The 26,928-nt window shown below is 37.4% G+C and overlaps 1 protein-coding gene across 2 annotated transcripts in view; it reads right to left on the bottom strand.

The window, feature by feature from the left end:
• LOC127844263 (importin subunit beta-1-like) overlaps positions 1-24,738 on the bottom strand; it is a 35,841-nt gene extending 11,103 nt beyond the window's left edge. For both annotated transcript variants that reach the window (XM_052374331.1, XM_052374330.1), the window contains exons 1-15: positions 24,560-24,738; positions 24,404-24,462; positions 19,397-19,579; positions 18,646-18,846; positions 14,593-14,669; positions 13,012-13,087; positions 10,950-11,099; positions 10,499-10,609; positions 8,867-8,968; positions 7,939-8,110; positions 4,476-4,720; positions 3,317-3,447; positions 2,904-3,051; positions 1,522-1,593; positions 756-903 (exon numbers count right to left, since the gene is read on the bottom strand). In XM_052374331.1, the coding sequence (XP_052230291.1) occupies positions 756-903; positions 1,522-1,593; positions 2,904-3,051; positions 3,317-3,447; positions 4,476-4,720; positions 7,939-8,110; positions 8,867-8,968; positions 10,499-10,609; positions 10,950-11,099; positions 13,012-13,087; positions 14,593-14,669; positions 18,646-18,846; positions 19,397-19,579; positions 24,404-24,462; positions 24,560-24,599 (1,915 nt within the window). In that variant the 5' untranslated portion in view covers positions 24,600-24,738. The remainder of the gene's footprint in view (positions 1-755; positions 904-1,521; positions 1,594-2,903; positions 3,052-3,316; positions 3,448-4,475; positions 4,721-7,938; positions 8,111-8,866; positions 8,969-10,498; positions 10,610-10,949; positions 11,100-13,011; positions 13,088-14,592; positions 14,670-18,645; positions 18,847-19,396; positions 19,580-24,403; positions 24,463-24,559) is intronic.
• Between the last annotated feature and the right edge of the window lie 2,190 nt (positions 24,739-26,928).

The raw sequence follows: 26,928 nt of genomic DNA, 5'->3' as shown, positions 1-26,928 counted from the left end.
TATATAATCACTCTATATACAAGCCCTATTATAGAGTATAAGTAGAGTTTTGTCACTGCCATGATTAATTCCCCAGCACTGCTTTGTTAGCAATGTTTAAAGGTCAAATAATTCAGGAATGTGTGGGTCACCCGGGATGTTTCTTACTAGTGTACGCTTCATGGTGCTAACATATCTTGAATTTTCTACTAAATCACTGGAGACATTTGAAAGTCCCTCCACAAACTTATAACAAACTTATAAGTGCTGAACAACTAATCAACAGACAGACCGTCAAAGTTAGAGCAATATACCCTATGTATAAGTCAATTTGTGGGGATACAAACGAGTCTTGCTCTGTGAAAACTGGGCTTAATGCAGTTTGCACAGGATTATCAGTGACAGCAGTTTCCACTTTCATGGAATTTTTTAATAAAGCAAGTATCTTTAAAACAAAAATCCAATTTAGGCTGAAAGTTTTGTCCTTGATTAACCTGTTATCTGGGTCAGAACTTAAAGCACAATGAACAAGCCCAGTTCAAATAAATCAAAAGACTCTTGCTGAACTTAATCATGGGGACTACACTCTCACCCTTCAGTGAGTCACATGGTGGATATCTTGACTGCCTAGCAACCAGCAGGTCACTGTGGGAGCATTCTTAAATCTGACAAAAAAACAAAGTACTGATTATACCCAGAAAACAGGCTCCAGAGCTATGAAAAAGCCTTTGGCTTTCGATGCAAATGAGCTTAAATAAATAAGTATTCATCTAAACCTTCAGTGAGTGTGGAGAGCGCTAGCAGTGCGTCCTCCTGTACGCCTCCTGACTTCCCCGTGGAGGACTGGAACATCCTCAGCAGACAGTTCATGATCTGGTCTGAGATCTTGGGGGCGTCATCCGAGGTCACCTTCCGCAACACGCTCTGTGGACAAAGAGACGGATAGGTTATTTGATAGAAAACAATTTATCACATGTCAGATGATAAATAAACAAGGCACACGCCATTTAAACACAGTTGAGCTGTAACAATGCCACATCCTCTAAAAAGCAATCAGGACGATGATGAATTAACAAGGCACCTGGCGTTTTAAACATAATCAGGCTGCAAAAACCACCAGAGCAATAAACAAATATGTCATCATTTATAACTGGTGTCACCTTCCGAAATATGCTCTGTGGACACAGAGACAGGTAAGCATCTGAGTCTCCCTATGGGGAAAAGGGGACACAATGCTTGAGAATAAAGTGTCGTCAAAGAATAGCCTGTTCAGTCTGCACTGAGGGCTGACACTTTTCAATGAAACAAGATTTTACCTGCGAAGAGACTTCCTTTCAACCAAAAAATACCATACAAGCTGAAGGTGTCGTCCCCTTTTCTTTGCCTGTGTTGACTGCACAGGCTAATCTGTGATGTCACTATGCACATGCATTAAATCCAGTCTTTTTCCAGAAGAACAACTCCTGGTTAGGAGCTATTTTTGACTACAGGGGAATAACATTTACAAGGCCGTCGAAAAGACCGCTATTGTACTGAACCTACCTGTAGAGTGGCACACAGCAAAGATGTCAGGTCGTTGTACTGGGATCTGTCTGATGAGGACTCTATAATTGTCTGCAAGGGAAACACATGTGGAAACAAAAATGGCATGAGAAGAAAAATGGCATGCATGAGAACATTGGTACGCATGAGAACAAAATTGGTACGCATGAGAACAAAAATGGCACGCATGAGAACAATTGGTACGCATGAGAACAAAAATGGCACGCATGAGAACAAAAATAGCCTATGATGACATATCAACACATTTCAAGGCTCCCCCTGGCTCAAAATGTTCTGTTACCAAATTTACCTTCTTATGTCTGAATTTATATTGTTTTGGATAGTGTAAAGGTTATTATGACGAAAAACATGTAGCTATATGAAACTTTCTTTAGCCAATTAATTGGCAACTTAAATTTTGCTTTGAGCTATTATGATTTTCAAAATACTTCCCCATTTTCCAGTCAGTCATATTTTTTAAACAGGTGCTTGCATTGGATACTAATAATTGTGTTGATCATACAGTTCATAGCTTCAATCAGTCAACATCTGGATACTAAGTCATGACTCGCTTCAATCAAAATGCATGTCCCATTATAAACCAAGATAATAATCAATATTTTGTCATATGAAAATATATGAATACCTAAATAATTTCAGTTTATAACTTGATTTTTCCATACCCCCCCCCCCCCCCCCCCCCCCCCCCCCCCCCCCCCCAGGGCTTGACATTATTTTTTTGAAGCCGCTTGTCGGGTCGGACAAGTAGACCAAAATTTCACTTGTCCTCACCATTATATCCTATTCTGCTACTACGTTAATTGTCTGTAAGATCGGGGTGTACCGGTGTCGTAAAATGCATATTCTTTACAAGGGATAATATTCTTGTTATCTTCAATGGCAAAGAAAAATGTTCAGGTTTGCTTCCCTTGTGAACAGTATGGTGTAGTATCCCATGGTACTATCGAAATATCTCGCTTTTTGTCCTTTTAACGTAAACAAAGTATAATCGAAAAATGTGTGTGGTAACTCCACAGAAATAACAGATTTAAAGGAATTTGTTCTTAATTAATAAATTATGACGACCACTATCAACTTGTCCCGTCGGACTAGCAAATTCTTTATTTACTTGTCTCAACTAACAATTTGGTTGTCCTCGACAGTCGGACTACCGTTAATGTCGAGCCCTGCCCCCCCCCCCCCCCACTATACCGAAGTTCCTCAGTCAAGGCAAATTTAAGACTAGAACTGCTTATCAAAAACGTTCTTTTACAAATAAAAAATCCAGTATACCTCTAATTGCAGTATTTTCTCTATCTAATCTAGAAATACTAGACAAGTTTTCAGCACTATTGGGTAGCAGTCTGTAGGACTGTTCTTACCTCTAATTGCAGTATTTTCTCTAGCTTGTCTAGAACCACTAGTAGAGTTTTCAGCACTATTGGGTAGCAGTCTTTAGGACTGTTCTTCATTAACTCCATGATTGCCTCGTATGCAGCGTTCCTGAGATTGTTCTGGTGGCCATCAGTCCTGGTAATCATATACATCAAAGATTTCAGTAATGTTCATTTCAAAGCCTCAATCTCAAATCCTTAGTAAATCAAATTCAATCCAAGACCTTTCCCACTAGATTCAAGCAGCAAACAGCATGAAACTTGAAAAAGAATAACTAGCAGTGATGAGCAGCAGACAGCATTAAACCTGAACATTGTTACTCATAGGCTGTTCTGGTTTTATGCTGATTGCATTAAGCCAATTACACCTTTACACCTTTCTCCAATCTATGCCTCCTCACCTGTCTGCAGTGATGATGAGTTTCTCCACAATTTGTTCGAAGTACTTGGAAAGACAGTAGGTAGCAGGGTCTGACCCGTCATCAGGCTGGTCAGCTGCTTCAAACGCAGCCTCCGCCAGGCTGGAGAAAGCCTGCAACAAAACAGGATGAATAAAAAAACTGGGCTTGCTGCATATGTAAAGTGTCGTCCCAGATCTGCAAATGCAGTCTGCAGTTCTCAAATGGGCAAGAAAATTTGCCGTCTCATTCAAGCAAAGCTCCAATTTGAAGTCATTTGGGTGTAGTTGTTTGGTGTCTTCTAAGCTACCGGATGGTCAAAGGTTTGACTCCAACTGTAGGAAATTTCCAGATATCTACCAAAGACATAAATTATCGATTTTACCCAAAGAACGGAATGTTTCCATAAGCTTGGCTCTTAGGTTTTCGATGCACTCCAGCTTAAAGAAATTTAAACTAAAGCTGCGCAAATTACCCAGCAGACATTGGACGCTATTCCCTGAAGTTTTTGTTACAAAATGGGTTAATTTGTCGTCGTCACGGAACTGCTGCAGATAAAATTTTAATGTAAAATAAACAAGGGACAAAATCGTCACAAAACCAGGTTTTCATTGTGAAAAAAAATCTGATAAAGGGAGACAACTCAAACTGAACTTTTGAAATGAACAAACAAAATTAACCCCCTTTGTAAGTTTGTTTTAAAATAAATATATTTTTAGTTGTGGCGACCTTGACATTGGAGATATTGACGTGATTCTTTCGTGCGACACACCATCCCATGATGGTGAACAAATGTGCCAAATGATTTTAAAATCTCAAAATGAATGACATAGTTATAGCCCAGACAAGCTCATTTATGGCTATTTTTTACCTTTGAACTCAAAGTGTGACCTTGACCTTGGAGATATTGACGTAATTTTTTCGCGCGACACACCGTCTAATGATGGTTAACAAATGTGCCAAATGATTTTAAAATCTCACAATGAACGACAAAGTTATGGCCCGGACAAGCTTGTTCCGCCCGCCCGCCAGCCAGCCAGCCAGCCCGCCCGCATTCGCCAATCTAATAACCAGTTTTTTCCTTCGGAAAACCTGGTTAATTATGTTTGCAGTAAAAAACACAGTCAGGTTACAGAAAACAGAAGTACTTTTTAGGCCTTACCCAGCAGACATTTGAGGCAACTCTCGGCTCAGTATTCAGGCCCTCAACCAAGGCCATGAGGAGAGGGTTCAGGTACTTGTCATTGATCACAGTCTCAGGCAGTATCTCACACACGCGGCCTATAGTCCACGCCCCCGTGTCCCGTACTATCACACTGGAGTCCTTTAGACTCTCTATCAACATGGGCAGGGCCTGGTCCACCAGCAGCTTGAGGGTGTTGGGGTCTGGACCTTCCAGGATAGAACCTGCAACAAGGAATAAGTGTTCTAGCAGGGTTTTTTTTTAGAAAAAGGGGAAGACGCTGGACGCTGGGTAAAAGGGGAAAATCGAGCGCGAAAAAGACATATTTGGGGAAAAAATAAAAACTGTTCATTTCCATGTCCATAACTCGCCTACAGACTTCAGGTTTTTTTTTTGAAAAAGAGACATGACTCTGACCTTTTTGTTCTTAAACACATGAACAAGTATGATATTAAAGTCAAAGTCCTAAATAAAGTTGCAGGGGTAGATCTAATAATGGGAAATGTTTTTAACTGGGGCCGGGGAACGATTTCAATATTGTGATTTCAATTTCATGATGAATGGGTTGACGATCTAGATCTGCTACAGTATTGGAAGGGAAAGGTGCGGCAGCTGCCGATTGTCTACTTTCACTTTCACAATAATCCGACAGTATTAATCGATGTTGATTACATGTACCTCCGAATCCTGTTGGGTTTCAACGGTTTTTGATGATTCATTCTTAAAAAATGCGTCAACGCAATTAATATTTTCTGAGTCCGAACGTTTTATTTTGTTCGTGTATGAACGCCAATTGTGAGACTTTTTTTCTGTTTTAATGTTTATACCCATCTTGGCTTTCACATAACCCGGATGAAAACTCGACTGGTTTCCGGTAATTAATTGACGAATCACCCTTCTCGCGCAAGACCGGAATCCAGTAAAATAGTCACATGATTAATACGATTAGTTGCCCGGTTTCCATGACGTAATTTAAGAGCTATATATAGAATCAATGGGATTCCCAGATTTGAGTGTTCGTCGAGAGAGAGAGAGAGAGAGAGAGAGAGAGAGAGAGAGAGAGAGAGAGAGAGAGAGAGAGAGAGCGAGATCGTTGTACATGGTACAAATAGGATAAGTGTTGACTTTCCAAAAGAAAGAAAAAAACATTTCTTTGAGGGTAAAATATTATATTTAGGTGAAAAATTATATTTTTGGATGGGAAATGGTAGTTTTAGGGGAAAAATTCTGGTAGGGGAAGACGCCGATTATTGGCGTCACTTTTTTAGTAAAAAAACCCCCTGGTTCTAGATACTGTAACTGAGCGTATTCATATTAAGATATAACTGCGTAGCCAGCAAGCAGATTGAGGGTGTTGGGAAATGAACCATTCCAGGACAGAGCCTGCTACCGGGAACGAGTGTTCTATATTGTGTAACTGAGAATGTTAATATTTAGATATAACTACGGTATACAGCTAGCCAGAGCTCCAGATAAAAATTTGGTCAAATTCTTATTTACTCCCTGTTTTAAAAATTAATTCTTATTTTACCCCCTATTTATAAAATTAATTCTTAACACTATATTACCAAATAATTTTTATTCATTGTTTTTGACACATCAACAATCCAACATTTTGGTTTATAGTCTTGGAAAAGCCTGGCTTTCCACCCCTTTCTTGTTTTCCCATAATCGGACAGCTTTTTCTGGCTCAAATGACACCACATCTATCTTGCTCATCTTGCTTTTGTTGCCTTCCACGCTTCGATACACCGCTTCGGTTGGCCATTTTGATTTTTTTATATTTAAAACGGTAACTGACACTTCGGCTTAGGTCATAATGGCATTTTAGGTCGCCGTTAAAGTCATATCAAAAATATATATTTAACATTAAATTTTAATGACATTTTGAATGGGTATATTGTATATTACTTGTGTATAAAAATTACGATAAGTGTAATTAAAAAGGTACAATAAACAGTAATGACTCGCCTGCAATACCAGGAGAACAGAATCGAGACCGTTTGTCCTTAGACCGTTCTTAGGTGTGGCCCTTTCTCACAGCAAACGCTTGAGTGACGTTGACTTAAAGTTGCATTGTGTCACACCGGTCTTACTGACAATAACGTAGTGACGTCACCATCTATGTATAGAATGCTTAAAGTTGTAGTTTTAATTGAGCGCCTAGACGAGTCAGAACCGGGATGAAATGTTTACCGTATATAATTTGCTACTGGAAGTTTTACGCACATTCGAAAATGTCGAATTCGTGTTATATTTTTTCAATGCGTAACTTTACGCAAAGATTTTAAATCTAAATCGTTATTTAAGAAATTTAATTCGTTTTTACGCCTTTACGCATGTTATCTGGAGCACTGCAGCTAGCAACTTGAGGGTGTTGGGATAAGGACCATTCCAGGATAGAGCACATGGTTAACAATGCCTTACCTCTTATGCATGTGCATAAGTGTTTTCCCAGATTAGACTTTGCAGTTCACACAGGCTAATCAGGAACAACAGGCTAATCAGGAACAACAGGCTAATCAGGAACAACACTTGCTGCTTTTTTCACGTCATTGTTTATAGGAACATTCTGTATAGTGCTGTACGTGATTAATCTGTGCCGACTGCAAAAGCTCATTTGGGACAACATGTGGCGCATTTACCAAAGGCCATGATGGATGTGTCCCTGGACCTCCTGTGCAGACTGCACAAGCTCATTTTGGACAACATGTGGAACATTTACCAAAGGCCATGATGGATGCGTCCCTGGACCTCCAGTGCCGACTGCACAAGCTCATTTGGGACAACATGTGGCGCATTTACCAAAGGCCATGATGGATGTGTCCCTGGACCTCCTGTGCCGACTGCACAAGCTCATTTGGGACAACATGTGGCGCATTTACCAAAGGCCATGATGGATGCGTCCCTGGACCTCCTGTGCCGACTGCACAAGCTCATTTGGGACAACATGTGGCGCATTTACCAAAGGCCATGATGGATGCGTCCCTGGACCTCCTGTGCCGACTGCACAAGCTCATTTGGGACATGTGGCGCATTTACCAAAGGCCATGATGGATGTGTCCCTGGACCTCCTGTGCCGACTGCACAAGCTCATTTGGGACAACATGTGGCGCATTTACCAAAGGCCATGATGGATGTGTCCCTGGACCTCCTGTGCCGACTGCACAAGCTCATTTGGGACAACATGTGGCGCATTTACCAAAGGCCATGATGGATGCGTCCCTGGACCTCTTGTGCCGACTGCACAAGCTCATTTGGGACAACATGTGGCACATTTACCAAAGGCCATGATGGATGTGTCCCTGGACCTCCTGTGCCAACTGCACAAGCTCATTTGGGACAACATGTGGCCCATTTACCAAAGGCCATGATGGATGCGTCCCTGGACCTCCTGTGCCGACTGCACAAGCTCATCTGAGAAAACATATGACACACTTACCAAAGGCCATGACAGATGCGTCCCTTGACCTCCAATCTGAATTCTGTATATTGTCCTTCACAAAGGGGAGCACGTGATTGATAATGTCATCCTCACAGCACGAGGCCATCAACATCAGGCAAACCCCCGCCGCCTTGCAGGGGTTCCACTCATCATCATCATCATACTCCTCCTGTCAGAACACAGATAGACAGAATAAGAAATAACTTATAAAACCTGGCTTAACCCTATACCACTTTACATATGTTAACGCATTTGTAGTCTCTTTTAATTAATGGCCTTTCTTAATAGATCCAAATTTTAAATGTTTCAGTTCCAACCCTTAAGATACAGATGAGCAGCAAACAGCATAATACCTGAACAGACTGCAAGTTACTCTTAGACCTCTCTGGTTTTATGCTGTTTGCACATAGCCTTTTCCAGTGAGCTACTAAGTGGGAAAGGGTTAATAAATGTAGGCAGTGTCGTCCCAGATCATATCTGCTCCACGAGGTGTAAAAAAAAGCATAATCTTAGAAATTTTCACAAATGTTTGTTGTCAAATTGTATACTAGGCAGCCAAATTGGATATTTAGTAGCTAATAGCGGATAATGCTACTGGTGGCACAAATATAGCAAACTGGGTTACATAACATAAGGCATTATCTCTTCATTTTGGAAATAAGGCCTTAACCCATAAAAGAAGAAGTTTAGCGCCAATTTACTTTAGATTGGAGGGAAAAGTATTAATGTTTAAGAAAGTTTAAATAAATAATAATAAAACTTTGATAACACAGAAAAGATTGTGACTTATATTTTTTTGCAATTTTGAATTTTACCACTAATCCCCCCCCACACAAATTGGGCCAAGAGACCACCTCACAAAGAGGGGGGAAAAGCTAAGGGGAGGGGGGGAGAGGTATAGAAACAAGTGTCATGATCTTGTTACCTGTCTGGTGAGTGATGTGAGCAGTATGGGTACCAGGTACTGCAGGGCTCCCTTGGCATAGAACCTGCTGGTCCTCTCTGGGGGCTTACCAGCCTCTGCAGCCTGAACATACAAATATAATATCATAAGTAAGCTTGCACAATTATATGCATATTCAGGAGCTTGATTTAACTGTTATTCCATAAGGAAATGATTGCATGTGGCGTATTTACCAACTCGCAAAGTCATTTCTACTAGCAACTTCAGTTAGTATTCTCAAAATCTTGAATATTTGCCTTAAAAGCCTTTTTGGGTTCAAAGCTGTCTTTCAATAATTTGTATACTGAAATTATCTATAACTGAAGTGTATACTTTTACCATGGATAAAAGGGATGAACAGCAATAATAAATAATAATATAACTGTTCTGTTTAAATATTAATATTAGTTACAACTTGATGCAAAATGTCAATTGCATATAACCTACGCCCATAGGGATTAATTTGTCTTTAAAACAGAAAGCTACCTCAGACAGTTCTTTGGTCAAGTATAATAGCCTACCTCAGACAGTTCTATGGTCAAGAATAAGAGCGTACGTACCTCAGACAGTTCTTTGGTCAAGTATAATAACCTACCTCAGACAGTTCTATGGTCAAGTATAATAGCCTACCTCAGACAGTTCTATGGTCAAGTATAATAGCCTACCTCAGACAGTTCTATGGTCAAGTATAATAACCTACCTCAGACAGTTCTATGGTCAAGTATAATAGCCTACCTCAGACAGTTCTATGGTCAAGTATAATAGCCTACCTCAGACAGTTCTATGGTCAAGTATAATAACCTACCTCAGACAGTTCTATGGTCAAGTATAATAGCCTACCTCAGACAGTTCTATGGTCAAGTATAATAGCCTACCTCAGACAGTTCTATGGTCAAGAATAAGAGCGTACGTACCTCAGACAGTTCTTTGGTCAAGTATAATAGCCTACCTCAGACAGTTCTATGGTCAAGTATAATAGCCTACCTCAGACAGTTCTATGGTCAAGTATAATAGCCTACCTCAGACAGTTCTATGGTCAAGTATAATAGCCTACCTCAGACAGTTCTATGGTCAAGAATAATAACCTACCTCAGACTGTTCTATGGTCAAGTATAATAGCCTACCTCAGACAGTTCTATGGTCAAGTATAATAACCTACCTCAGACAGTTCTATGGTCAAGTATAATAGCCTACCTCAGACAGTTCTATGGTCAAGTATAATAGCCTACCTCAGACAGTTCTATGGTCAAGTATAATAACCTACCTCAGACTGTTCTATGGTCAAGTATAATAGCCTACCTCAGACAGTTCTATGGTCAAGAATAAGAGCGTACTTCAGACAGTTCTATGGTCAAGTATAATAACCTACCTCAGACAGTTCTTTGGTCAAGTATAATAACCTACCTCAGACAGTTCTATGGTCAAGTATAATAACCTACCTCAGACTGTTCTATGGTCAAGTATAATAGCCTACCTCAGACAGTTCTATGGTCAAGAATAAGAGCGTACCTCAGACAGTTCTATGGTCAAGTATAATAACCTACCTCAGACAGTTCTATGGTCAAGAATAAGAGCGTACCTCAGACAGTTCTATGGTCAAGAATAAGAGCGTACCTCAGACAGTTCTATGGCCAGGTCAACCTCTTCATCACAGACTGTGGACCAGAACTCGATCCCTTGCAGAGCAATGTCATCCACCTCTGACTTCATAGCCTCAAGTGTGATCTGGAAAACAACACAAAGGTAAAGAATGCAATTGAGCCTTGCTCTATGAAAATGGGGTTTAAGCATGTGCGTAAAATGTTGTCCCTGATTGCAGTCAGCAAAGGCTAATGTTCCATGCAGACATAGAAGAGGGACATAATCTTCACAAGACAATATCCACAACACAATATCCTAATGCAACAGAATACACCTAACCAAATTTAAGACAATTTTGAAATTTGTTTAAATGCCAATGAAGCCAAACCTTTATGTCTTCAACCCTGCAAAAGTATGGGCAAAAAATCTACTTTCACGTTAAGATCTACTATCACAGTATGCAAAATTAAATATTGTTTCCTACTGCAAACAGTGCCGGTCTCATGTAGTGTTCCATGTAGACGTAGTAAAGGGACATAATCTTCACGAGACACTGAAGGGCAGCAACTCTCACTCTTGTGTCATCAGACTGGGTTGCCTCACAGACCACCTGCATGATGAAGTGTCTCTCAGGCTGAAATGAAGGAAATTATGTGTAAATACGAGTAACAGGGATGAAAATAAAACAGTTTAAATGTGTGTGAGCCAAAACCACAAAACACTACTGACGCCTGTATAAAGGCCTCCTGATAAAACTGAGCTTAATGCTTGTGCATATTGTTGTCCAAGATTAGCCTGTGAAGGCTGCACAGGGATCATATTCAGGGATAATACTGTGAAGGCTGCACAGGGATCATATTCAGGGATAATACTGTGAAGGCTGCACAGGGATCATATTCAGGGATTATACTGTGAAGGCTGCACAGGGATCATATTCAGGGATAATACTGTGAAGGCTGCACAGGGATCATATTCAGGGATAATACTGTGAAGGCTGCACAGGGATCATATTCAGGGATAATACTGTGAAGGCTGCACAGGGATCATATTCAGGGATAATACTTACAGGGATCATATTCAGGGATAATACTGTGAAGGCTGCACAGGGATCATATTCAGGGATTATACTGTGAAGGCTGCACAGGGATCATAATCAGGGATAATACTTTCAGCTTTAATTTTCATTTAAACCATGTCTCTTCTAAAGAAAAATCCAGTCTAGGAAGAAAGTGCCAACCATTTTAGAATGTGCAGACTGCACAGGCTCATCTGGCCCCGTGTTCACAAAACTTTTTACTGACATCAAAAATAAATTATGCATGACAATGAAAATCATTGTCAAGTGACATCTATGACAAAGTTTGTGTTTTTTTAATATGCCCAATATCAATGTCATTTTCAGTGTCATTGATCGCAAATTGAAAATCAATTTTGGATGTCATTTAACATCTTTTTCTTTGTGAACACCAAGTTTGAAAATCAATGTCAAAAATTGAAAATCAATGTTATTTGACATCGAAAATCGATTTCAATTTGCTTTGTGAACACAGGGCCTGGAATGCACAAGCATCAAACCAAGTGTCCCATAGGAAGGCTCATATGAATGACGGGGCATGTAATTAACTGGAAAATTTACAAGGCCTTTTTTCCTTGCGTATCTACAGGTCAGTTTTACCGACACATTCCAACATCACAATGATGAAAAAAAATCCAAATTTCTCCCCCCATTTATAAAAAATTAATAAGTTTCTTTTATTTTATGCTTTCCGGTGGTTTATAGAGAAATATCAGTTAATTAAAACTGATAATTTCACTGTTTCAAACAATGAAAATTATCAGTGAAAATTATCGATAATTTTCACTGTTTACTGTGAAATGACGTCATTTTTTGACGAAATGACGTCATTATCTCAGCGAAATTCTTTAGTAAAACTCTTTAACAATGTATATAAACGGTGAAAAAAAGCATAAAATAAAAAGAAAATTTGTTGGGTTCGGTAGATTATTGATTTTAATTCACTCGTGATCAAATAAAATATATATTTTCACTCGTGGCTGCGCCACTCGTGAAAATATTATTTTCTATGTTCACTCGTGAATTAAAACCGATAATCCACCGAAACCAACAAATATCCTCTATATGATTATTATACCTCAAGTATATTTCAATAACATCGAACAAAGTATAAAACTATATTTTCTAATTTGAATTATTATAAAGAGTTAAATTAAATTTGTTTTTCCCATATCAGTGGACTTTTCGCGCGAAAAAATCCTAATGCCAAAATTTGATTTTTCCCCAAAATGGCCAGGAATAAGCCCGTGAATGCACACAAGTATGCAAGCCAGTGGATTTTCAGTGCACCTGCAAAGAGGCAAAACACTGCCTACTGACACCTGTAAATCACACACACAACCATTTTAGTTTAACTTCAGTTACAGTTCAGATATTGTGGTGCGCTTGAATTGACAGAACTAGCAGAACTGCATTATGCGCTCTTTTTTAAATTTAATGGTAAAGATCACAACAAATATTCATTACTTACATCTCTGTCAAAGTTTGCCTTAGTGAATTCTAGAGAATTGAGAAGTGCGTTGGTTGCTGCATTTCTTACATGGTTGCTGAAACAAGAGTTAGATCACAAAGTTAAACTGCATTACAAGCAAATATCGAAACTAACACTGGTGCCATTATGCATAAAGTACATCATTTATAACCTATACCTACAATAATTGTTATTTAAACAAAAGCACCACATAACGGGTGCCAACGCTCGGCTGCCGGTGCAGTTTTGAATAAATGAAAGCTTGTAAGATTATTTTTTTTAAAGGTCACTGTGACCTTGACCTTTGACCCAAAAATGGATGTGGCGTGTAGAACTCATCAAGGTGCATCTCCATATGAAGTTTCAAAGTTGTAGGTGGAAGCACTTTGATTTTAAAGCAAAATGTCAAGGTTTGAGCACGACGGACGACAAGCTGGCTATGACAATACCTCGTGTTTTTTTCCGAAACCAGCCCAGCTAAAAATTACAGTTACACACACACACACACGCACACATAAAATTGGAGAAAATAAACAAGATTATAATTCAAGATTTAAAGACAAGCAGAGCTCCAGATAAGGTTTTGTGAAATTCTTAAATTACTACCAGATTATCAAAAAGAATTCTTAACTCTAAAATTTTATTCTTAACGTTACTACTAAGTTTTGGAAAATAATTCTTTTTTTTCTAAATGACATAAAAATAAATAATAATGGTTATTTTCATGCAAAATAATCAAAATAAACATAATAGCAACTTTATTTATACGAGTTCAACAGTGTCTTTTCAGTATTATACAATTTTATTTTTCAAATACCTTCATATGCCCAAACTGTGCTTAGATTGCATGCTTTAGATGAATTTTTACATATATCACAATTAAAATGGGTCTCCCCTTCAATCTTTTCAACGATTAGCCACGGGACTTGTCCCTTCCACTCGTTCAATGTTTTTTTTGTGTTTAAGTTTGGACCCGCCGTGTCGCGTTTTTGTTTAGCTTTTCCGACTGTGTCGGCAACTGAACATACAACATCATATAATATCTTTTCTATAATGTCTTTCTAAACATTTAACTTCAGCTCACGTTGCGTACAATATGTTAAAAGCGTGTTTTTGGACGCTTTGCAGTTTTTTAGGACGCCCTCTGGGCGCCGCCATTGTGTTTTGACAGATAGACTGTATACGCCGCTTTTATTGGAAAAATGCGCTTTGTTAAACAAACCCAATAACCATTCTATATAAGCACCGCAAAGATCTTCAATACGCGAAAAGAACTCAATAAAAATCGATACGAACCGATGTAAAAATAATATTCGTAACTTGATTTTGTAATTCTTAATGGTACAACAAGATTTTAAAATAAATACGTAACGGACTTGAAAATAATTCGTAATTACGAAAATACGACCCTTATCTGGAGCTCTGGACAAGAATTTTCCCAATTTCAGGATTTTCAATTTCATGCTTATTTTTCCTAATTGGCTCAGTAACCGTACTAACGGTACTTTTCTAAATTTGGCCAAAAAAAATGCTGTTGGTATAGATCATACAGTGAATAGTAGAGCTAAAACTGCAGTTTACCTGGGTTCTTCCTTCTTCATACCGTGCACAATGGCACTGAGTATCTCATTGGACTGGGTCTGGAGAATCTCTGGATCCTGCAAATTAACATCACAATTGTTTTTAGTAGTCACGTATTCCCTTACAGGTTCCTTGGCTTGATATACTTTGAAGTTTCAATGCAAAATAACACAACATTTTTTTCAATGTTTGTGTATCCCTTATAGATTCCTTGATAAATTTCTGAAGTTTCAAAAATGAAACCAGAGATGCTAAACAAACTTATTCAATAGATATTTAAAATTTTGAAATGACAAAACATCTATTTTACTGAAAATTGTATACAGAAAAACAAAAATATACCAATTGTTTTTAAGACTAAAGTGAATGCTTACCTGCTTTTAAAAATGTTTATTATAAAGTGCTAGGGAATTCAATTGCTGTATAATAAATTCAATACACCAATCATTGAGTTTATTGGAAAAGATTTGGCATATTTTTGTGAGTAGATTTAGTGTGATTTTTTTGGGGGAAAAATGTTACTTCAGTTTTTTTTTGGCCCGATTTTAAATCCGAATTCGGCTATGTTCCCAATCCCAACAAGATGCGTTTGTGAAACACAATGTCCCCTATATGACGTTTGACTTTGAAGGATGACCTTGACCTTGTGAAGGATGACCTTGACCTTTCACCACTCAAAATGTGCAGCTCCATGAGATACACATGCATGTCAAATATCAAGTTGCTATATTCAATATTGCAAAAGTATTCATAAAATAAGCTTTTTGGGCCACATATATTAGACCTCTGACATTGAAGGATGACCTTGACCTTGACCTTTCACCACTCAAAATGTGCAGCTCCATGAGATGCACATGCATGCCAAATATCAAGTTGCTATCTTCAATATTGCAAAAGTATTTATAAAATAAGCGATTTGGGCCACATATATTTGACCTCTGACCTTGAAGAATGACCTTGACCTTTCACCACTCAAAATGTGCAGCTCCATGAGATACACATGCATGCCAAATATCAAGTTGCTATCTTCAATATTGCAAAAGTATTCATAAAATGAGCGATTTTGGCCATATATATTTGACCTCTGACCTTGAAGGACGACCTTGACCTTTCACCACTCAAAATGTGCAGCTTCATGAGATACACATGCATGCCAAATATGAAGTTGCTATCTTCAATATAGCAAAAGTTATTGCAAAATTTTAAAGTTGGCGCAAACAGACAAACCAACAGACAGACCAACAGACAGGGCAAAAACAATATGTCCCCCACTACTATAGTGGGGGACATAAAAAGTATACTTTTTTCCCAAAATGTGGCAAAAAATTCCCAATTTCAAAAACAAAACAAAACAAGAGCACCGCCTTGCGGGTGCAGACCGCTCATCTATTTTCTTTTTAAAGGTGAAGGGACTCTCATTTTCAATCACAAAGGAGGGAGGAGTGGAGTGAAGAGGGGTGTATAGTGTGGGGTTGTGGACATTAATTACATTATCTTCCAAAAAAGGGGGCTGGGGGGGCGATGGGGGGGGGGGGGGGGGGGGGGGGGGGGTTTGGGTGCGATGGTTGGACGGTATTTCAAACATAACCATTTAAAAAAAAAAAAATGGGGGGGGGGGGGGGGGTATAGTGTGAGGGTGTGGTGGTAATTTGTGAGATGATCTTAAAAAAAAAAAAAAAAAATCAAAAAAAAAATTGGGGGGGGTGGGGGGGGGGTGGGGGGGGGGGATATAGTGTGAGGGTGTGGTGGTCATTTGTGAGATGATCTTAAAAAAAAAAAAAAAAAAAAAAAAAAAAAAAAATTGGGGGGGGGGGGAGGGGGGGGGGGGGGAGGGGAGGGGGGGGCACGGGGGATGGTTTGGGTATAGTCTATTGTGGTATGTCAGGTAAGAGTAGTTTCATCAAAGTATCAATCAAATCTAATCATAAATAAAGAAGTTATTGGAATTTTATCAAAATTTAATAATTTGACCTTGAGAGTCAAGGTCATTCAAAGGTCAAAGTAAAATTCAAGTTGCCAGGTACAGTAACCTCATGATAGCATGTAAGTATTTGAAGTTTGAAAGCAATAGCCTTGATACTTAAGAAGTAAAGTGGATCGAAACACAAAATTTAACCATATATTAAAAGTTACTAAGTTAAAAAAGGGCCATAATTCCGTAACAATGACAACCAGAGTTATGCAACTTGTCCTTTTACTGTACCCTTATGATAGTTTGTGAGTGTTCCAAGTATGAAAGCAATATCTTTGATACTTTAGGGGTAAAGTGGACCAAAACATAAATCTTAACCAAATTTTCAATTTTCTAAGTATAAAGGGCCCATAATTCCGTCCAAATGCCAGTCAGAGTTACATAACTTTGCCTGCACGGTCCCCTTATGATAGTTCATAAATCTTGCAAGTATGAAAGCAATAGCTTTGATACTGTAGGAATAAAGTGGACCTAAACACAAAACTTAATCAAATTTTCAATTTTCTGAGTATAAAAAGGGCACATAATTCTGTCAAAATGCCAGTCAGAGTTACATTACTTTGCCTGCACAGTCCCCTTATGATAGTTAGTAAGTGTTGCAAGTATGAAAGCAATAGCTTTAATGCTTAAGGAATAAAATGGACCTAAACACAAAACTTAACCAAAATTGTCAATTTTCTAAGTATAAAAAGGGCACATAATTCTGTCAAAATGCATGCCAGAGTTATCTAACTTTGCCTGCCCAGTCCCCTCATGATAGTAAGTAAGTGTACCAAGTTTGAATGCAATAGCATTGATACTTACTGAGAAAAGTGGAACTAAACGCAAAACTTAACCAAAATTTTCAATTTTTTAAGTATAAAAAGGGCACATAATTCTGTCAAAATGCACGCCAGAGTTATCTAACTTTGCCTGCCCAGTCCCCTCATGATAGTAAGTAAGTGTACCAAGTTTGAATGCAATAGCATTGATACTTTCTGAGAAAAGTGGACCTAAACGCAAAACTTAACCGGACGCCGACGCCAACGCCGACGCCAAGGTGATGACAATAGCTCATAATTTTTTTCCAAAAAATAGATGAGCTAAAAAAAAACAACATTTTTTTTTAGAAAGAAGTGTCTAATGTGTATTTTATCTCAATTCTAATTCAATTACATCAAACAAAGTATGATATGATTTTGTTCTTTTAATTTGAATGATTATAAAGATTTATATCAAATTTATTATTTCCCTAATCAGTGTGAAAAAAGGCTAATTAATTTATTTTTCCAATTTCATGAAAATGCCGATAAAATTCCCATTCCAAAGCCATGGGCTATCTTCCCAAAAAGTGGAAAAAAACCTGTACTTTTTGCCATTGGTAAACAGCCTTTTTAATTTTTTGCAATTGGGTCACATAACAGACCCCCCAAAAAACAGATGGAAGGCCTAGAAGCTTGCCAAAAAGTTGAAATTAACATGCTTGATTTTCTTTGTTTATCTTTTGGTTTTCTTTCTCTATAGTTATAATGAAACAATTCAGGACTTCAGGACTTGAGTAGCTCAAATATTTGTGGAGAACACTGCTAAATGGGGGATGTTCTTAACAAACAACTGTAGGCTGTTTCATTCAAACCCAAGAAAAATCTTTAGGATCAAATACCTAAATAAGTTATTGAATGTTTTAACAATTTCCCAATTAGATGCATGCAAAAATGGCTATATGCTACCTGCATTAATGCTCTTACACTAGAAAAATGAAGTCTTTTAAACTTGAAATAACTGTAATTATATTAGATGATCTAATGGACTACAAAAGGGTAAAAAGTTTGCAAAATGTAGAATCATTACCAGGTACGCACATGCAAAGTGTCATCACATATTAGCCTGTGCCGTCTTCACAGGCTAATCAGGGACTACACTTTCTGCCAAGACTTGATTTTGGTTAAGAATAGCCTTCCTATAAACTACAATTTCCATGAATGCGAAGTGTCGTCTCTGATTAGCCTGGAGTACTGCATAGGCTAATCTGGGACTACACTTTATGCACATGCATAAAGCCCAATTTTTCCAGAAAAAACGCTGTCTACAGTATTACTCACAATATCCTGGCAGATATATCCGATAGCTTCCAGGCAGGACTCTTTCATCATCTCTGTGCTACTGGGGTCTGTGACATTCTGACACAGGATGGTGATAAGCTCTGGCCACAGGCCCTGGGGTAGCTCTGTGCAGGCTATATTGGCCACACACTGGGCTGCAGAGCTGGGCCGTACTGTCTCCGTGCCCAAACTGGCCAACACCTGCAAGGCAACATGGGTTTCATATGTAAAGGCAACACTTGGGCAACATGCAAGTATTAAATGAAAAGCACTTAAAACTGATTAAAAACAGCACCACTAAAGTGACCAACACCTGCAAGACAAAATGGGATTAATATGTGAAAGAAGCAAGAACTGAATTAAAGAAAAATAAACTGAAAAATAGCATTAAATAAATGAAAACAATCGCTAACAGCACCACAAAATGCAGTTACTTCTCTTACCGAATTTAAGTCAAGAGTTAGCAAGTCTGTGAAGTTGTATTTATTTTTTTAAGCGAAAACAAAGAGTTAATCACAAGAAAATTATTGTACATTGATTAAGCCAAAGACATTGATTGTTACCCCTGATCAATTGGATCTGTGGAAATCACACCCCTAATATTACCTTAATGTTATCCCTGTTGTCTTTAAGCCAAAACATTTTGTTTTAAAGGAAGTATGTTTAAAATGGGCTTCAAAATTTAACTTAACTGAAAATGTATGAGGAAATAAATCTGAATGGTTAACATTCAAATTATAAGCTTTCTCACGTTCATTTTCACGAATAAGCGAACTTCTTCTGGAAACTGAAGCCATCTCTGTTGGTACTCTCCTTTCAATGTAGAATCTTTGGAATACAGGGCATTCTTCAGCTGAATACCAGCCTGCATTCGAGCCACCGGACTGTTTGTGCCATTCTTCAGAATTTCTGATAAGGCCTTTAGGAGCTCTGGCTGTAAGCAGATTTAAACAAGAGTGCCAAACTGTCACAAGATACGCCCGTTTTAAGGCTTTGGACAACTTGATAACTTTATAATGACCCATATTTGAACTTGACCTACATATCATCTAGACACAACTTCTGACCAAAGTTGATAAAGATCTGATGAAATCTACTTCAATTAGAGAGCGGACACCATGCTAAATGATTGAAATGCACTAATAGACCTCGTGACCTAGTTTTTAACCTTGCATGACCCATATTTGAACTTGACCTACATGTAGATATTGTCTAGACACAACTTCTGACCAAATTTGGTGAAGATCGGATGATAACTACTTCAATTAGAGAGCGGACACCATGCTAAATGCTTGAAATGGTTTAAGTGACCCTGTGACCTAGTTTTTGACCCGGCATGACCCATATTTGAACTTGACCTAAACATTGTCTAGATACAACTTCTGACCAAGTTTGGTGAAGATCGGATGAAAACTACTTCAATTAGAGAGCGGACACCATGCTAAATGCTTGAAATACACTAAGTGACCCTGTGACCTAGTTTTTGACCCGGCATGACCCATATTCGAACTTGACCTAGATATTGTCTAGATACAACTTCTGACCAAGTTTGGTGAAGATCGGATGAATACAATTTGAATTAGAGTCCGGACAAAGTGGCGCCGTTGAAAATGCACTAATTGACCCTATGACCTAGTTTTTGACCCGGCATGACCCATATTCGAACTTGGCCTATATATCAACTAGATGCAACTGCTGACCAAGTTTGGTGAAGATCGGATGAATACAATTTGAAATAGAGTCCGGACAAAGTGGCCCCTTTGAAAATGCACTTATTGACCCTATGACCTAGTTTTTGACCCGGCATGACCCATATTCGAACTTGGCCTAGATATCAACTAGATGCAACTGCTGACCAAGTTTGGTGAAGATCGGATGAATACAATTTGAATTAGAGTCCGGACAAAGTTATGCCTTCCGCCCGCCGCCCGCCGCCCGCCCGCCGCCCGCCGCCAAGGGGTTTCACATAATACGTCCCGTATTTTATACGGGCGTATAAAAATGAACAATTTAAAATTAAAAAAAATGCATTTTCTAATCATGAATTTATATCAGGCACAAGTATGCAACTAGTTTATTTACTATTGGATTGGATTTATTGTTAATCGATAATTTAAAGTAACTTCCATAACTGTCTTTTCTACAATCCCAAAAAATAAACTTCTTTTATGGGGTAAAAAATAATAAAAAGGGTACATTTTTATTTTTCAAAATGGTTTCATAGCCAAACAAACAAATATTACTACAAACATGAAATCTTCATATATTTTTTTACTGTTTTATAACTTAGACGCAACAATTACATATTTAATTAATAGTGTAGGATGTGCTAATTGTGCAAACGTAAGTTGACAATATTTACACTGCCTGTTATATAGCAAACAATCAAACTCCAGAAACTATCCCTCAGTTGAAAATTGCCTGTACTTTTCCACTTATTTATATCAGTGCATTTCTCCATGTATAGAAAAACTGCCGGTCCCAAGCGCCAGCTTAGAAGTTGTATTATCATCAATTATTAATTCATCTAAAAAAGAGGTGGCAACTGTTTTTTAAGGCCAATAAGTCGCAAAGCATTTTTTTTTCAAAACCATTAGGCGTTTGAAATAAGAAATCTAATTGAAGAAACAGCAGCACAGATATTTGTTATGGAAGGGATGAGAAAAGTAAGCTGCTGATTGGTCAAACGGTTGCACTTTAAAAGCTAAAATTATAATGGAGGTTTCGGAGATAAATTATGAATTACGATTCGTTGATTAGATCTATCTCGTGGAGGATTTTGGAGATAGTTGATAGCGTGTTTTCGAATTCGGAATAATCTGCTTTTTCCAATGCAAAAACTTACACATTTTCATGAACAGTTGACAGGTTTGAAACTTGGATTAATCTAATTATTATGTGAGCAGACCATATCACATGTGTTGTTTTAATTTGCGCATTAGTGATATATATATATGATCTATTTGTTTTTATTTATGTCTGAAAATAGTTTATGTTGTTAAAGCGGGTATATACGATCTTGTCAAATATTTATTAATTAATATAAAATGTGTAAAAAACTTATTATACATATATTTCAATATAAACTAAATTAAAAGTTACGAAGAACATGTGTCGAAAAATGCAAAATTAGCCATATATTTAATTCTGAAATCGAAAAAGGCTGTACAGCCGAATTCGCCAGCATGTATGTAATGCATGTACGATGTGAATCTAAATTTAGTTTAACAGTTCATTTTAAATTCCTGCAGCGATATCGATTCATACGACACATGAACAATTACTAAAAAGACGAATGCATCGGTTATTGTAGGAAAATATGTACGAATTATCTTCGTCACAATCGGCTCGGGGCGCTAAATTTGTATTTGCTGCATTTTATGAAATTCGTCTTTAATGTATCATTTTTCTTGCATATTGTGTGTTATGATAACATATTTGTATCAATATATTACAATTTAACACATATAAAAATCGTATATACCCGCTTTAATACTACCGATTAAGTGCTGCCTTGATTCCATGCGATGACTTTCCATTGAAAGAGAAAATAAGTTTTACCGACCCAGAGGATCAATAGCTGAGAGTTAAATTATTACAACTAGGTAAATAAAAATCGAGAATTGCTCACTTGTGCTTTTTCTAAAAGTCTAGCCGATTCAAATATGACATGTCATTCAGTTTAACAAGTAAAATAAAATAATACGTTAATCATGCAACTTATGGCACTTCATACAAACATCTTGACTAGGCTGATTGAGTCAATAAAATATCAGATCATTAATTCAAAACTTCACTCACCTAAAAGGACCTTTACATTTATTTATTTAAGGATTAGTTTTAATGGTTTCATCATGCATTAATTTACAACAATGGCAGGGGACAAAAATTCCACTCGTCCGCTCCTATTGACAAGTAAAATCTTGAAAGGCGAGTGAATTTCTCTAAAGCTCTCGTCCTACAGGACAAGTGAAAAAAGCTGATGTTAAAATAAGTATTTTCTGGCCAGTAAGACTCTTTTTCATTATATAAAATCATTTTCTTAAAGCATATCTATTCCGAAAGTAGAACGCGAGTGAACCGAAAATTGTAATTGTAAATTTCATTTAGTAGGTGTGCGTTATTATACCAGACTGTGTCCCGAGTAGGGCTGTAACGAATGCACTAGGTGACGAATACGATACCTATCATGAATACAGGGTGGCGAATACGAATATTCATTCGCGAATATGAATTTCAATGAACAAAAGTAAAACTGACAACTTGACATGACATTATATAGTATGAAACTATGAGTATGTGTCAATTTGATTGAGTATCATTACATACTGAACATATGAAATATAACACTTTGAAATAACAAAACACTGACTAGAACAGCTTAAACTTTGAACACGGTTTTAAAACTTTTGAGAAAACATGACTAGTACCAATAAAATCCTTGAGTAGAACAATTAAGGGTCAACAGTTGACACATTAGTATCAGTACCTATTCACATTTGTTTAATGAGCATATGCCAGATAGGTGATGTAGATGATATTTCAATGTTACCTATCAGACATATGCTCATTTAATATATGGAATAAAAAAAGAAATTCCATCTGCTTATCCTTTGTGTGTATGTTTGAGCATCAAATCACTCGTATTTACCTAAATAAACAGTAAACAACCATCGAAAGATTTTTCAATTCAATGCCGTAAATATTCAACCGATGCTCGCCATTTTTGTTGATAATCTCACTGTGTAACATAGTGGGTGGGGTAAACATGATGAAAAATGCTGGAATAAGGAGAAGAACAATTGAATATAGGGGTATATAGTATGAAACTTCATTTGTAAGGTTAGATGATCAAACTATCAAACTTGAAACCACGTTGTTTTTATTAGTCAAATATTCGATTCGGGAGGTGGCGAATAACAAATACGATTCGTCCACAGCCGTATTCGAGTAATTCGAATGTAGCGTTACAGCCCTAGTCCCGAGTAAATATTGGCTTTTTGGTGTAAACTGTGCGCGTCCATGTTGACAGGGAACCATCCGACTGCATTCACTGTAAGCATCGATTATTAAAGAATTAAATTACCGGGAAGTACGGTTTCAAACCAGTCTGAATTTCGTCTGAAAAATGTCTGACATACAAGCATTATTTAAAGGTGGCGGGGGCGGTTCAAACGTCCGAAACGGAAAGCACGCGAGCATTAGAAAAAAGAGAAACACAGCAGTCGGTGTACAATAAGACCAAACATTTGCGAACTGTCCAAAATGCGTGGTTTGGTGAATATTCGTGGGCGAAAATGGAGAATGACCTATTTGTAGTGTTTGTGTCCTGTATCTCTCACTGTCTGACCAAGAATCTTCCCTTCTCAAAGGTATATCAAAGGTCAGTGATAAAGGAAACTTCATAAGTAATATCAGCCCTTTGCAATCGTTATTTCTCACATATTTGAAGGACGAATGCATGTGTTTGCAGGACGAGTGAAAATTGTAAAGCACTCGTCCTGCAGGACGAGTGCAGTTTAGAAATATTTTTGTCCCCTGCATGGCTATCCACACTAATATAAAAAGTATGTTATAAACTCTGAAATGCAATTCTCATTCAGTGCTGTCTAGTCTTATTTTCTATGATTATTCTATCTGTATAGTACCCTGTTGATTTTTACATTCGAAAAGACGCCATTTTGAAAATTGTTTTTCACTACCGGCTTTTTAAATCGTTCTATATAAATAATATTGTGAATGCCAACAAATGTCATACCAAATTTTGTGCAGCCGCTTGCTCAAGGAACTTCTGTGCTTGTTCAAGCTCACCTTGATCTATAATAAAGAATAAATTATGATTAAGTTATCGAAAAACTGAGTTTTTTAATGGTCTGTTTTCGGTTTGTCGTAGGAAAATACTGGATCTACAAACCTCCTGACGTTGTTTTTTCCAGTATAGTTAGAAGATCCATGATGATGCGAATCTCTAACTGTGTCGACGTTAACGATTTACTGTTCTTTAACTTTCGCACAAACTGTCAAAATATTCTTAAATTTCTATCTGCAAGGTGAACTCCATGTGGGAACGCGTAGTAATTAAAGAAAATGCAACCGGTACTTTTTAAAAGGATTAAATGTATCGTGTAATTCTATTGGCTACGAACGTTTAGTAATACTCATATTACCCAATTAAAATGTACGTAACAAAAACAAAACGTCCGAAATAGTTCGGTATAAGGAACACAAATACTAAAAATATATGCGTTAGAAAAAAAATATTCATATCAATCTACATTATAATAATCCATTTATAGTTATAGAAATCAGAAATAAACCTAATCGAACCTTTATTCAATTTTAGAAATGTTCTGAGTTCACTGGAGCAATTTCCCGCCAATTACGAATACTATTCGAATGACTCGTGCGTCTACTACACATGCAAATACTAATAAATAAATGTGTTCGTAGATTTTGCTGTATTTTGGTTTAATTAAGATACCAATCAAAGCGACTGCGCTGGGCATGGCGAATTTAGTGGGAAAACCACTCCACTGTGATAATATTTCATTTATTATTCAGTGTTGCATGGTCGAGTTTAGGTTACTATATCCTGCATCCCATTCACATGTTCACTGATTCAGGCACTTTACTTGTGTGCTTGGTTATCTGTTTTATCAGTTACATATATCAGTCATGATCCTTTTCAACAATACTGAATCAGAGGCTGCTGTTATACTTCCCCAGGGCCGTAGGCAGGATTTTTTGACTGGGGGGACCCAACCGGGGAAGGTGCAGGAAGGTTTTTTCTTTATTTTTTCGGCATAGCTGTAAACGGCAGCTTTTCACCTTAGCCTGACCTTGATAAGCGACCAATCAATTTGAATATAAAATTTCCCGCCGGTAGGACTGAAACTTTTCGCAGTAGAAAACATGCAATCTACAAACAGATTTCACATTAACATTAATTAATATATTAATATGTTATTCCATCGACTTTCTATTTTGGGGAAGTATAGGGTATGTAAAGGGATACTTCAGTTCGTTTAGAAACGATGCTAACTGCGTATTCAACATGAAACAATCGTATTTCTAATGATAAGGTTTGAGAGATAGAGCAGTTTCACACTCAATTCTCGACATCAATACAGAGTGTGTGTCCCTTTATACACATGTATTTAGAAGAATGTCAGCGCCAGAGCGTTTGCACTTAAAGGCTGTGTTCTCATATTTGGTAATTTCTACGATTTTGCATTCAGTGCACTCATAAATTTAAGATCACATAAGTATTGTTGTTCAGTAACCGAACCTTTCTAAAGTTTCAAAGTAAATCCCTAATAAAATGTTTATCATCTACTACACAGTTTTACTTTCACCATCAACACAGATAAACCATCAAAATCGTCTATTTGCGACATTAGATTGGGCCTTTACAATTTTTCTATAATAACTGTTTTCCTTAGTTTTTTTACGGAACTATTTAAGAAATTGAGCAGTTTTTGTGTGTATGTTAGTCTACCTACATGACTAACAGAAAAAGTGTTAAATTCGTTCCGGCCCATTGATATTTGGCAAAGTTATGGGCGGCGGCCTTAGACTTAAAATTGTCTCTATAATAACAGTTTTCTTCAGGTTTTTTTCGCCGCACTTTTTTTTCAAAACGCTTTAAGATATTGACCTCATATTTGGTGTGTGAATCTACCTACATGACTTATGGATGAAGTATGTCTTTCGTTCCGGTCAATTGACCAGTCGCCAACTCCGCCCACATTTTGTCGATCAGCCAATCAGATATCGATTTTTCACACACCCCTCAGCAACGCTTATCTGGCCGCCATTTTGTCCGACAAACAAAGCGTGTTGTACATATGGAATGGACGTTATTTTTAAGAGTTTACACAGATTTTATATCAAATGCATGATCATTACTGTTCGATCATTATTCAAAATTGTAGGTGCTATACATACTTTATAAAAGGTTATTATTTTATCTTTATTTCTTGAACATATGAACGAGTAATGAGAAAACAAACACAATAAATAGTCTAACCACACCAGGTGTGTGTTCTATAAAACGTGTTATACCGTTTGATGCACAATATTATTAAGCAGTTTGGGCAACATGATAATTGCCACACGTGCTTATTAATCTCAGCGTAATTGTCGATGATTAATAAATAACAGTATGTTGCGTGGATCTCAGAATGAAGGAACATTAAGGCATTGTTAGGTTCTGTACACAAGAAAAGAAAACTATTTAATTACTTAAATGATTTCCAATTATATATTTATTTTCTGTGGATC

The sequence above is a fragment of the Dreissena polymorpha genome, chromosome 9 (assembly GCF_020536995.1).
Source record: "Dreissena polymorpha isolate Duluth1 chromosome 9, UMN_Dpol_1.0, whole genome shotgun sequence".
In the NCBI taxonomy this organism is placed as follows: domain Eukaryota; kingdom Metazoa; phylum Mollusca; class Bivalvia; order Myida; family Dreissenidae; genus Dreissena; species Dreissena polymorpha.
Note: the sequence above shows the minus strand (reverse complement) of the source record. Positions and strands in the feature narration are given on the sequence as shown.